This window comes from Delphinus delphis, chromosome 1 (genome assembly GCF_949987515.2).
Source record: "Delphinus delphis chromosome 1, mDelDel1.2, whole genome shotgun sequence".
Taxonomy (NCBI): Eukaryota; Metazoa; Chordata; class Mammalia; order Artiodactyla; family Delphinidae; genus Delphinus; species Delphinus delphis.
This window is the reverse complement of record NC_082683.1, coordinates 101,699,980-101,713,316: the sequence shown is the minus strand read 5'-3', so window position 1 is coordinate 101,713,316 and position 13,337 is coordinate 101,699,980. Positions and strand designations below refer to the sequence as shown.

Here is a 13,337-nt window from a genome sequence, read left to right as displayed (position 1 = left end):
GAAACCTCCTTGCCAACCTCCTTACCCAGTGCGACCCTGACAAGCCAGGTTCTTAAACTCTGGCCAATTCCCATCAGGCCTGCCCATTGAAGAGTTAAGAATGGGTCCTAGTCAGGCAGCATTAATTCTCTAAGGCTATGGCTTTATCATGTGCAATGAATACTTTGGTCTTAAAACTCTAAGAGAACAAATAAGCATTCCCAAAAGAGCACTGATTTTAGAGTCAGAGAGACGTGGGATCTGAATCCCAGGTGTGCTGCTTACTTGCTGTGCAACCTTGGACAAGTTGCTTGACCTACCTGAGCTTTAGTTTCCTTAGGAAATGGGGATAAGAGGTAATACCTCTATGTATGAAGAGAAACCAGCACATAGTTAACACTTAATAAGTGGTCGCCAGGGGACTTCCCTGGTGGCACTGTGGCTAAGACTCCTCACTCCCAATGCAGGGGGCCCGGGTTCGATCCCTGGTCAGGGAACTAGATCCCACATGCATGCCACAACTAAGAGTTCTCATGCCACAACTAAAGAGCCTGCCTGCCACAACTAAGACCCGGCACAACCAAATAAATAATAAATAAAATAAATATTAAAAAAATAAATGGTCGCCAGTATTACAGCTTAATTAGAACCCTTGAAGCAAGGATAGAGATCAGGTAAAATGTATGAGGACCAATCTGTGGAAGAAATTAGTGGCCACTTGGTAACATTGCCCCCAGGGGAGAACATTTACTTGGAGGCCAACCAGGGTGCAAATATGTATTGAATAGGACACTTTTGTCCAATAATTATCAACCATAGGCTAAGGAATGCCAAACAATCTATTTTCTAGCTTACTGGCTGTCTCTTATAGAGGTATACCTATGTCTGTGTTTCAGACACTGAGCATCACAGTCATACGTAGATGTGAAAAAAAGAGTTGGTATGTAGAGGGCAACCTAAGTTGACAGAGAGAGCAAATGAATGTTTGGTGGGAAAAAGTGAGGGCAAATGAGCATAAAAAGCAGTGAGAAAATGAGTGGTCACCAAGCTCACATAAGATGGTAACAGATGTTTTCAAACTGCTAGGCCTCTTTCTTAATATATATTTATCAGAACTTTCACAACAGGTAGCCTAAACCTCGGCACTTTGAAAAAATTGAGATTTAAAAGAAAGCTATCAAAATATTTTGAAGAGTAAATATGAAAGGTTCAAAGAAAGTTTAAAGAATAAATACTTTTAGCTCAAAGTAGCGAAGATTCAGGAATAGCTAGATGAGTCCCTGCAAAGAGAGAAAGGATTATGCAAAAGAGGGGTGACCATCTGTTCTCTATCTCTAGTGATGAATAAAATGAAAGGAAATGGGCTCAGCTGTAGTGGAAGAGGCTCATTCTAACCTTTGCGTGGCTATTAAAAATAGAAACTACTTGCTAAGGAACATTATGGAACTTCTTTCTCTGGAAATCTTCAAAAATAGACTACATCCACTTTTCTAAGTATGACAGGAATCCTGTTCCCGGGGTGCATCTGTGGGTGTGTAAGACAGATGTGCTGTGTTTGTGACTCGGTGTGCACCAAGGGCGTGATCCACGAGGGGCTCAGCTGCTCGCTTAGGACAGACTGGAAGTGAGCACAGTGTCGTGACCGGTCTAGACGGGAGACCACGAATCTGCTTTCCCTTTGGGTTTGTGTAGAAAGGGCTGTGTGCAGAGGCCCAGGGTGTGGGTTACCTGGAGTACAGACATGTGGGAGTGAGGAAAGGCATGAATCGGCCTGGCTTGCCGAGGTGTGACAGCTTACAGGGGCATTTAGAGGAACAAGGAAAAGTTTCTCTCTATAGAGTAATAAATAGACCACTGGATATTACAGGTAGAAAACAACTGAATTTCTAGGTTGTCTACGAGAAACAGAATCTGCTGAACTGAAAGTTGCAGTGATTTGAAGCCCATTAATGTCTTGTCCCAGACAAGACAGAACTGGGCACTTAGTTCTACAAGCCCATGGCAGGGCAACAGCTGAGGAGTTTCTCCTTTTGTTGGCACTAGCACAGGTAGGAACTTTCTTAAAACTAAGACTTTTTTTTTTTTGTACATGAAAGAGTATTTATTGAAAACATGGTTACTGATAGGAAGCTCCTGGCTACTCTCAGGTTACAATCTTGGCTCTCAACTGGAAGTGTTACCTTTTTTTTTTTTGGCCTTCCATTTTATTTTCCCTCAAACGTTCCATTCTAGGATAGGTAGATCTTATATAAATATATATACATGTCTGTACAAGTATGGCCTATAGTAAAGAAAACATATAGTACACTCTTCATTGGGCAGTACCCACCATGCTAGGCTACCAATACTGAATGCTACTGTGCCCACGCGTGTCCAAGGAGAGGGGCTGTGTATGTGGTTTACAAGCACTGCAGCACCAGGGAAGCCTCGATGGCAAACTTACTGAATTCTTTAGTTTCCAGGATTCCGTGAAAATCAGTGTAAGGCTGTTCTTTTTTTTAAATTAATTAATTAATTTATTTTTGGCTGCATAGGGTCTTCGTTGCTGCGCGCGGGCTTTCTCTAGTTGCGGTGAGCGGGGGCTACTCTTCGTTGTGGTGCACGGCCTTCTCATTGTGGTGGCTTCTCTTGTTGTGCAGCACAGGCTCTAGGTGCACAGGCTTCAGTAGTTGTGGCACGTGGGCTCAGCAGTTGTGGCTCACAGGCTTAGTTGCCCCACGGCATGTGGGATCTTCCCGGACCAGGGCTCGAACCCATATCCCCTGAATTGGCAGGCGGATTCTTAACCACTGCACCACCAGGGGAGTCCCCAAGGCTGTTCTAAATATTGAGTAAAATCCTAACTAGTGAACCAACAGTGCTCTGGATTTAAGGCACAGAACTCCAGGTGGCAGCTAGCAGCACAGCAGATATACTGGAGGGCTGCATAACTAGGACACGTGGCCTTGGAGTTTTCAGTGAGACGCTGGTACACCTGACCCTTAAGGAGAAGGGATCACCAAAGGAGCACTTAATACATGTATGCTCCGACGGGAAATGAATTCATCAGCTGCATTTCTAGTCGTTATCGAAACTTTGTTAGGGAGTTCCCTGGTGGTCCAGTGGTTAGGACTCGGAGCTCTCACTGCCGGGGCCCGGGTTCAATCCCAGGTCGGGGAACTAAGATCCCACAGGCCGCACGGTGCGGCCAAAAAAGAAAAACTTATGTTAAACCATTTCACAATGATTCCCACCTGAAGAACAAGCTCCATGGTGGAACCCTGTCAAAATCCCAAAGTCCCCAAAACAGGGCTTTCATTGTACCCTATTCCCTAGCAGCAGAGAGTTTGTTATGACCCACTTCTTATGGTCGAAAATCACTGCTAAAACCACAGTTTTTGATGTAATAGAGGGCATGTCTCAGGTGTGCTAGTGCGGAAAAGAGGTTGAGGACCAGCACTATGTATAGAATCCCTAGAGAGGGGCAGAAGTCGTGTTAGATATGGATGCCAAAGGGACCTGTTTTTAAAGCTGTGTTTACATAGCAAAGCTCCAAATATAAAAATAGCAAGCTTCCTAAGGATGTTTCATTCACACTTTCTATAAGAATGAGAGAAGGTCAATTGTCACCAACAGTGACTATTATTCTTATTGTGCTGTTGTTATTATCAGGGTGCCTTGGGAGTATTGATGGAGACAATGAGGGGTGCCGAAGCCACCGTGGAGAACCAGTGCCTCTCATCTCCAGTCTCGTAACTGGCTGGAATGAGGAGGGCAATCTGCAGCCTTGGACAGAGGCTCCTTCTGTGCAGAACTAAATGGCCCACATCATCATCAAATAAACAACTCCAACATCACCAGTACTGCAGTCCAGACACCCCAGATGGTAGCTTAATCGCCTGAAAGAATTAATAGTGCACCTCTAAGCACATTATTCACCCGGAGAATAGTTTAGGCAATGGAAAGAATCTGGCCCATTATACCCCACACCATTGCTAAATAATATGCAACCACAGAAATGAAGCACGGCATATGGTGATCGCTCCACTATATTGAGATTCATTGTAATACAAGTGCTATTCAAAACCCTCATGTAGAAATTGGAAAGGCATACCTTTCTTTTCTGGAAGAAACATGACAATAAGACAAGCCAGTCCTCCTAGGCACAGAAATGTTGCTAATGTCCGCTTCCGACCAAACCTAAACAATACAAAGAAATTCACATTTCCCTTGAGAATCTTATACATTCATCTGCTTCATCCCCCTAACCTTCCTTTTTACATGTCCTCACTTTCATTATATGTTCATCTTTTCTTAAGGAGTGGGTGGCACATATGACTGACCAGGACATAAAATAAGTAACCATCACAAAGCCAAGGAAAACTTGCTGGACGGCGGGTTTAAATCATGTGTGCAGGAAAAGAATAGGGAATCATTCCATCTATTTCTGTGAGTGCTTACTATGTTTCAGGCACTTTCTGTGCCGAAATGCTTTCTGTCTATGTTATCTTACTTAATGCTAATAATAAACCTGTAAGGCATATGCTGTTATATTCTCCATCTTCTAGAGAATAACACTGAGACCTGGAGAATGGAGACTTCCAGCTCATTTCATTTTCTGGTTACTTGTATCTTAAGCAGTTAAAATTTTAAACACACCTCTCTCTCTCTTAAAAAGACAAACAGAAAGAAACTCTAGTTAGTATGTCAGAATTAAGTGAAATTTATTGCACACTTTCTTGGGAGAAATAATTTTCAAATAAGAGCTCGAGACTTAGAAGAAAGATATGAACATTAATAAGCCTTCCTTTACTAGGAGCTGGCAATGTGCTAGGTCCTCTGTTAGGAGCTTCAATGTTATTGTAATTTTTATAACAATTTTTCCAGGGCAATTTTATAATCCCTGGTTTAAGGATAACTACATGGAGGTTTAGCAAGGTAACTTCTCAAAGTTATAAAACTAACACGAGGCTGCCTGATCCCCAAGGTGGTGTTCCTTCCCTCTGCTTCAGATTTTAATCCTGACTCTGGTGCGGATGGCTGGGAGACAGGGAAGGACTCACGTCTCCAGGTTATTGTGCTTAATTTAACAGTCAGTATTGAATGCCTTTCAAGTGACAGGCATCATTCTAGGCAGGCACTAGGGATGCAAAGACACCTAGGACACACCCCCCCATCGACTGTGTCCTTGTAACACTGTCCATGGTCATCAGAGGGGAGCACAGGAAGCTGTAACAGGAAGCACACTGGGGATGGTGGGAACAGATTTCTGAATACTCTGCCTGGCTCAGCCCTTGGACCATGATGAGAGCACACTCAGTCACTAACAGAGGGGTCAGCAGAGGCAACTGGGGCCACCCCCCAGAGAAAAGCCCTTCAACTGAACAGAATCCAAAACTGCCCTTTAAAATGCGCTGACCGCAATATCCATGACGACAGCAGCCAGTGCAACGCTAAAGGAATGCTGTTTTTGGTAAAAATGATGATTTCTGGAGAATGAGAAATGGCAAAATCCAATTGATTCCTAGCTCACAATTTTCAGTTGCCCTGGTCAGGGGTTCAATAACAGAAGGAATCTGAGAAAGCTGAGCAAAGGGTGCTCTATAAAAGATCTTAAAAAAAATATTTCAAAACTGGGCCCACTGACAATGAACAGCAAAAGCAGGATCTCTTCTTCCTCTCAACAAAGTCCAGGGGATCTTAAGAGGAAAGAAAAGTCTTTTTCGTTCCTCCAGCTCTTTGTCTTGTGTGAGAGCTTCTAAATGATAGTGATTGGGTCATGGAGCTCTACCTACATCGAGTCAATATTCCCACATGTTGGGACGAACAAATCACACACAGGCTGCTCAAAAACAGTTGGGTGGTAATGTCTTAATATTGGGTTAAAAACCTATGAAGACCTAAATAGACATTTCTCCAAAGACGACGTACAGATGGCCAATAAGCACGTGAAAAGATGTTCAACATCACTAATTATTAGAGAAATGCAAATCAAAACAACAATGAGGCATCACCTCATACTGGTCAGAATGGCCATCATCAAAAAGTCTACAAACAATATATGCTGGAGAGGGTGTGAGGAAAAGGGAACCCTCCTACGCTGTTGGTGGGAATGTATATTGGTGCAACCACTATGGAAAACAGTATGGAGGTTCCTTAAAAAAACTAAAAATAGAGCTACAATATGACCCAGTAATCTGACTCCTCAACATATATCTGGAGAAAACTCTAATTCGAAAAGACACACACACCTCAATGTTCATAGCAACACTATTTACAATAGCCAAGACATGGAAGCAACCTAGATGCCCATCAACAGATGAATGGATAAAGAAGATGTGGTATATATATATATATATGATGGAGTATTACTCAGTCATAAAAAAGAATGAAATGATGCCATTTGCAGCAACATGAATGGACTATCGCACTGAGTAAGTCAGACAGAGAAATACAAATATCATATCACTTATATATGGAATCTAAAATATGACACAAATGAACTTATCTACAAAACAGAAACAGACTCACAGACATAGAAAACAAACTTATGGTTACCAAAGGGGAAGGGCAGGGAGGGATAAATTAGGAGTTTGGGATCAGCAGATATAAACTACTGTAGATAAAATAGATAAACAACAAGGTCCTACTGTACAGCACAGGGAACTACATTCAGTATCTTGCAATAAACTATAATGGAAGACATTATGAAAAAGAATATGTATATGTATAACTGAATCATTTTGCTGTATACCAGAAACTAACACATGGTGAATCAACTATGCTTCAATTAAAAAAACCCTACATAATAACTCATAAACTTGAAGCCCAAGAAATAACACTAAAAAATGAATTCTCACTGTGTTTGGTCTGAAAAGAATTCTAATCACCATGGAGTACTTAGCGGATTCTGTATATGGACAAAGATATTTATGTATGTTAGTGTGTGTGCGTCCTCTACATGGTGCACTTCATATCCACCCATACTCACCATTTTTGGTTAATCAAGTAGATGCAGATAGGGTAAGATGGAATCTCTATGAGGCCAGACAGGGCCAAGTTGGCATAAATATTTCCACCTAGATCACCTGCACTGAGAGTTAGGCCATAATACACCAAGCTGCACACAAACCTGCAATTGGGGGTGAAAAACAAGAAAGACAATGAAAAAGCCGATAAGAATCTACCAGAGAAGAGTCAAATCCTGGTTCAATAATGCCATCCGGCTCAAGCAGTAAGCCTGACTCTCCCACTAAGCTTTCTATCCTAATATAATTTCTATACTAGGACAAAATAAAAAGTAAAGGGGCCTTGGAAATGACTTGAGCTACATCCAGATGCTCTATAAAGCAAACGTGTGGTCAGCTCCTGACAGAGGAGACACCGCTTGTGCTTTCGTCACACTTTTCTGCATTTAAATGAAGACAGTGACTCTATTCTTACTGTATTTAATTCAACAACTTATAGAACACTTGCCCTAGGCAATTGTGATATTATCGAAATGACTCTAGAATAAAGAACTCCCAGAGAGAAAGCCAACAGAGGATGGTGCTGAGAACAGATGCTGATTAGTGCCTGGGTTACCAGCGGGTGGCCTGCAGGCCAGGGTGACAGGGACTCTAACCCCTGACCAGGTTCTCAACCCCTCCTGGCACTCAGCAAGTGCATATGCCATAGACGCCCAGAACAGGAAAGAGAGGACGAGGGCCATGGTAGAGGCAGGCTCCTCTAGGATGATCAAAGCCCTGCATCTATTTCTGTACGCCACCGCCGAAACACTGAGGGGGCGCCTCCTAGGAGGCAGGCATTGTGCCAGGCACAGAGCCCACGTCCCGCAGCCCAGGAGCTACGCTGGAGCAAGGGCCATCCGGAATAATAGGAACTTCTTCCAGAGTGAAGGGACTACAGTAGCCCCTGCTTATCCGCTGGGGATACGTTCCAAGACTCCCAGTGGATGCCTGAAACCTCAGATAGTACCGAACCCGATATATACTATGTTTTTTCCTAGCCATACACCTATGATAAGGTTTAATTTATAAATTAGGCCCAGTAAGAGAACATCCGAATTGCTGGCATGACTACTCTCGTGCTTTGGGGCCATTATTAAGTAAAATAAGAGTGACCTGAACACAAGCACTGCGATACCGGATAGTCGATCTGATAAGAAAGACTGTGACTAAGTGGCTAATGGGCAGGATATGCTGGACAAAGGGATGATTCAGGTCCCACGTGGGATGGAGCGGGAGAGTGCGAGATTTCATCACGCTACTCAGAATGGCCTGCAATTTAAAACTTATGAGTTGTTTCTTTCTGGAATTTTCCGTGTAATATTTTCAGACTGCAATTGACCTTGGGTAACTGAAACCACAGAAAGAAAGCAAAACCTTTTGTGCCTAGGAAATTGCAGTATGAAAAATAAAACAAACTAGAATAGAACGAAAATAAACCCTGACTAGGCTTTGTTAATATACAAATACATTTCGTAAACCATAAATTTTTTAAATTAATTTTTATTGCAGTATAGTTGCTTTACAATGTTGTATTAGTTTCTGCTGTACAGCAAAGGGAATCAACTATACATATACATATATCCCCTCTTATTTGGATTTCCTTCCCATTTAGGTCGCCACAGAGCATTGAGTAGAGTTCCCCATGCTATACAGTAGGTTCTCATCAATTATCTATTTTATACATAGATCAGTAGTGTATATATGTCAATCCCAATCTCCCAATTCATCCCACACCCCCTCCTTTTCCCCCTTTGTAAACCATAAATTTCTATACAAATAGTAAAAGACCTGGGCTTCGGAAGTTCATTAGTTTTTATGTTTTTACAATTCATTTTGACAAGTGTTTATTATGAGGAAATTCCCATTTGCTTCTCTTTTCCTTAGAAAAAGTCCAACGAGCTGCAGCTATGATGAGACCAACAGGAAAGGGAAAGCTTTCTTTCCGTCTCTGACAAAACAGCAAAATGGGCCAAATGCTCTGGGCTAGTAAGAATGGACCACAGGAACCAAGGAGAGGGATGGGGAGGGACGACGGACTCCTGGAGCTGGCCTGCTTAGTGACTCATCCCTCTCTGGCAAATTAGCCCAGGCAGCAGTTACTTCCCATTACTTCTTCCTGGGTGGAGCTGTCATTCATACACTGAGGATGATGAGCAGAGTCATAGCTGGGACGTCACGGGTAACGATGCAAGGTGACACTGAATTTTCTGTTTTCCCTGTCCCCGAGCACTTTGCCTGTAAGCAGCAGGCTAGACAACTTAAAATATTTTCCTGAAATACTTAAAAAATCCTTTCCATCTGCAGTAGAGACCACCCCCCCGCCTTACATAACGCTATTCCTAATGTGCTGTATGTGTTAGTGTGTATCTATTCTGCATTTAAAATAGAAATCCCAGTGAAGTAGTCCAGCAATGGAAACACACACACATATTTAAACTAAGTTGTGAAGGTAGCAAGTAGGGCACAAATAAACAGAGCCAGTTCAAGACACTAGAGGAATTGAGTTACCAGCTGGTGGTGAGAGAAAATGGGGAGAACATGGGCAAGGAAGGCCTATGGTCTCAGACTCCATTTGCAGATTTCTTTGCTGGTAGAGTTGGTCGTTGGGATGCATAATTACAGCTATTCAAATCATTTCAATCCTGTTTATGGGCCCCAAACAAAATTTAAAATGCTTGTGTAATATTTAGCAGTATATTTAGGGCATCAAAGAACTATTTAAAAAGGCACTACTGTGGGAAATAACCAAAGGAACAGATGTTAAGCACAGAGGTATAATTTTACTCCCCAGTTAAGGTTTTCTTCAATGACAGATCCACAGAAAAGATTTTAGAATTTTATAGCATCTTCAAAAAGAACGGCAGTATGTGGAATGACACTGTCTCAGTTATCATGTATTTTAACATTCTGAGCCGGGGGAAGAAGTTTATTTGAGAACAGCTCCTTTGGCCGTGTAAGACATAAAATAAACATAAACATTCTCCCTAGCTCTAAGTCTAGTTTGTTTTTCTGTCTGTCTGTTTTTTATCCCCTGAAGGCCAGAACCCCAAAGTTAATATTCCTGGAAAAAACAAAAACTTAAAAACAAGAAGTAAATAATCCCTAAGAAAGTAGATACTTCCTTCAAGGCAGAGGGTTTGACTGTCTACTTGACATGCAAATGCAGTTTTATGGAGCCTTAAGTACCTGAACATACTTTGTAAGGATTTCCTTAGTAGCTCCTACGCTGTATTGTCAGGTTTGGCTTTAAAAAAACATGAAATAATGCCATTTGCAGCAACATGGATGGACCTAGAGATTGTCATACTGAGTGAAGTGAGTCAGACAGAGAAAGATAAATATATGATGTCGTTTATATGTGGAATCTAAAAAAAAAAGGGTACAAATGAACTTATCTACAAAACAGAAAAACAGTTACAAATATGGAAAATAAACTTACGGTTACTGGGGGCAAGGCGGGGAGAGGGATAAATTGGAGATTGTTATTGACACATACACATTACTATATATAAAACAGATAACTAATAAGGACCTAACTGTATAGCACAGGGAACTCTACTCAATACTCTGTAATGGCCTATATGGGAAAAAAATCTAAAAAAGAGTGGATATATGTATACGTATGACTGGTTCACTTTGCTGTACACCTGAAATTAACACAACATTGTAGATCAACTATACTCCAATAAAACTTTTAAATAAATAAATAAAGGCTCCCTTAATCTCCATGCCTCCGAACTTGTGTCCTTCATTCAACATTTCTTATGCATCTGTGATATTCCAGCACTAGGCTGGCTCAGTGGGGACAGTGGCAGCTGATGTGACCTGGCCCCTAATCATACAGGTGGTAGCCAGGGTTTGGTCGGGTGGGAAAAGAGAATCAAGATATAGAAAACTATCTTGGCAGCTTCTTATTCTCAATATACTGTTCCTTTTAGCTTTATATATACAATTAATTTGATATAAAATGACTCTCCTCTTTTCCCAAGTGAAAAATATAGGATTCTATGCAGGCTTCTTGCCAAATACAGGCAAACCATAGCACAACAGTCCTCTAGGCCAGTAAATATGATGTTCGTGTCCAATCCTGGACCAAGTTACATTTACGGCACTTTAACAGAATGAATAATATTAAAACCTATGGTACTCCACAAATTCTATGTATGAACCATCCATTGCTCCCCTTTCCACAATTTAATTCTTTAAACGGCACAATCTTGAACCATTCAGTGCGATTTACATTAATGCAGAGAACATTTTGAGGGCAGGTCAGAATTAGCCAAACTAGAAACTCAGGTTCAGAGAGGACCAATCCGTTCATTCACTGACTTGCACATGTGGCTTTGAGGCTGTCACCTCACACTCCAAGGATCTCAGTCCCTCGAGGCAAACGTTCAGCCCACCTGTTGACTGAGTGAGTGGGGTTGCCATTAGAACGTGCTATCTAAGTGCCTGAGGCCAAAACCAAGGGGAGGTGCCTCCAAGTCCCCCTTAGAAAGTCTTCTGTCTCTGGTGTGCTTCCTTGCTTTCTTTTTTTTGGAGTGAGGAAGGGGGACCTAAAAATTTACATTAAATACCTCATAAGCAAAGATGTGCTCTGACACCTACTTCTACAAGTTCAGTAAACCTGCTGCCAGGCACCATCATTTCCTCCTTGAAGGGGAGGATGCTGAGAAAGCACAGGTGAGCACAACACCTAAGCTGGGGGATGGGGGGAGGCTTATTTCTCTGAAAACAACTTCAGGCTGAACAAAAGAGTGAAATTTTCTGTAACCCTGAAGAAATAACTGACTATCAATAACCTGAGCTGCAGGTCAACAGAAGAGCCCTTAGAGAGAATTACCAGATGAACATCAGGGTCAGAGTATGCCCCAAGAGGACCCGGTAGCGGAACAGGTCCAGGACACTTCCCGTCTCCCTGCAGCTCCTGTTGTCCGGGTGTGTTAGTGAGAAGGTACACTTGAGCTGGCGGTTCCTCTTGGCGATGAGGTGCAGCGCGGCTTCAGCCTCACGCAGTCGACCCTGGGAGTATAACCAACGAGGTGATTCAGGAATGAATCTGAAAGAGATGTCATCAAAGGCTGTATATTCGTATAGGTACAGGTGCACCAGAAGGAGACAAATCACCCACGCCGTACGTGGTCCCCAAACCACAACCAGATTCCACGTTAGGTCTAAAGCTTGACTCTCCCAATGACACGTGGAAGAGAGAGAGGGCTGCTGTCAACAGCTGCCATCATTAAATGATGGCCTCCTTTACGAATGGAAACCAAAAACACACTCCCAAAATTGCAGTAAAAAAGTAAACAGCATGCATTTACTTTTAGGTAAATGTTAATAGATGAATGGCAAGTTAAGTTTACAGTACTGAGTAATTCTTCAGAAAGCATGTGTCAGAGATATGGCTCTAAATCACAGCCAAGTGTTGTCAGAATAATACTGTGGAGTGGGTTTTTAAAGTTCTGAAAAAGCCTCACAAAGAAGATTAAAATCTCTCTTATCCATCAGAAAAGAATTTTTAAGTGTTTTCAACACAGTGATATGTTATTAAAAAGGTAGAGATTATTTTAAGGCTACACATAAAAATGAAAAAGGGTTTATCACATCTTAACTACTTTTGAGCTTTAAAGCTTTAAAATACTCCAATCAGGGGCTTCCCTGGTGGCGCAGTGATTGAGAGTCCGCCTGCCGATGCAGGGGACACGGGTTCGTGCCCTGGTCCGGGAAAATCCCACGTGCCACGGAGTGGCTGGGCCCGTGAGCCATGGCCACTGAGCCTGCGCGTCCGGAGCCTGTATTCCGCAATGGGAGAGGCCACAGCAGTGAGAGGCCCGCATACCGCAAAAAAAAAAAGAATAAAAGTTTATTTTCTGGTTAACTACTCCAGTTCCAAAACAACAGTTACTTCTTACTATAGCTACAAAGTACTGAACATTTCTATTGCCACTGATACCTTTCAACAGTTTCAAGACTTAGATATTACGTATCTTTTCTCCTCTTCACAGTTCTGCATACTTTTAGAGGACTTTTCAAAAACCAAAGGGTGGCAGGAACATGGAAGCCTTGTTTACAAAACACAACATCAAGTACCTTTTGATCTAATCTGATATTATTTTCCTAAAATGAAACTTGCATGAATAATACTAAAAAAGTCTATTTAAGGTGCCTTTCAGAACTCCCCATGCCTTTCAGTAAGGATAGTGTTGGCAACAAACACAACAGGATTTGGAACTTCACGGACAGCCAGTTCATCAATAACCATTTACTGAACACTTTCATTTTGTATGGAGCAATGTAATAGGTGCTGAGAGGAAAGACACGGAAACAAAAAAGCAGGCATTTTCCCAGGAGTCCTGCTACTGGGGAGAG

At 42.1% G+C, this 13,337-nt stretch overlaps 1 protein-coding gene across 2 annotated transcripts in view; it reads right to left on the bottom strand.

The window, feature by feature from the left end:
• Window positions 1-13,337, bottom strand: part of SLC22A15 (solute carrier family 22 member 15) — a 79,762-nt gene that overhangs the window by 15,796 nt on the left and 50,629 nt on the right. For both annotated transcript variants that reach the window (XR_009521591.1, XM_060027731.1), the window contains exons 6-8: window positions 11,812-12,027; window positions 6,950-7,090; window positions 4,073-4,158 (exon numbers count right to left, since the gene is read on the bottom strand). Coding sequence is in view for 1 of the 2 variants with exons in the window: in XM_060027731.1 (XP_059883714.1) it covers window positions 4,073-4,158; window positions 6,950-7,090; window positions 11,812-12,027 (443 nt within the window). In the remaining variant the exon portion in view is untranslated. The remainder of the gene's footprint in view (window positions 1-4,072; window positions 4,159-6,949; window positions 7,091-11,811; window positions 12,028-13,337) is intronic.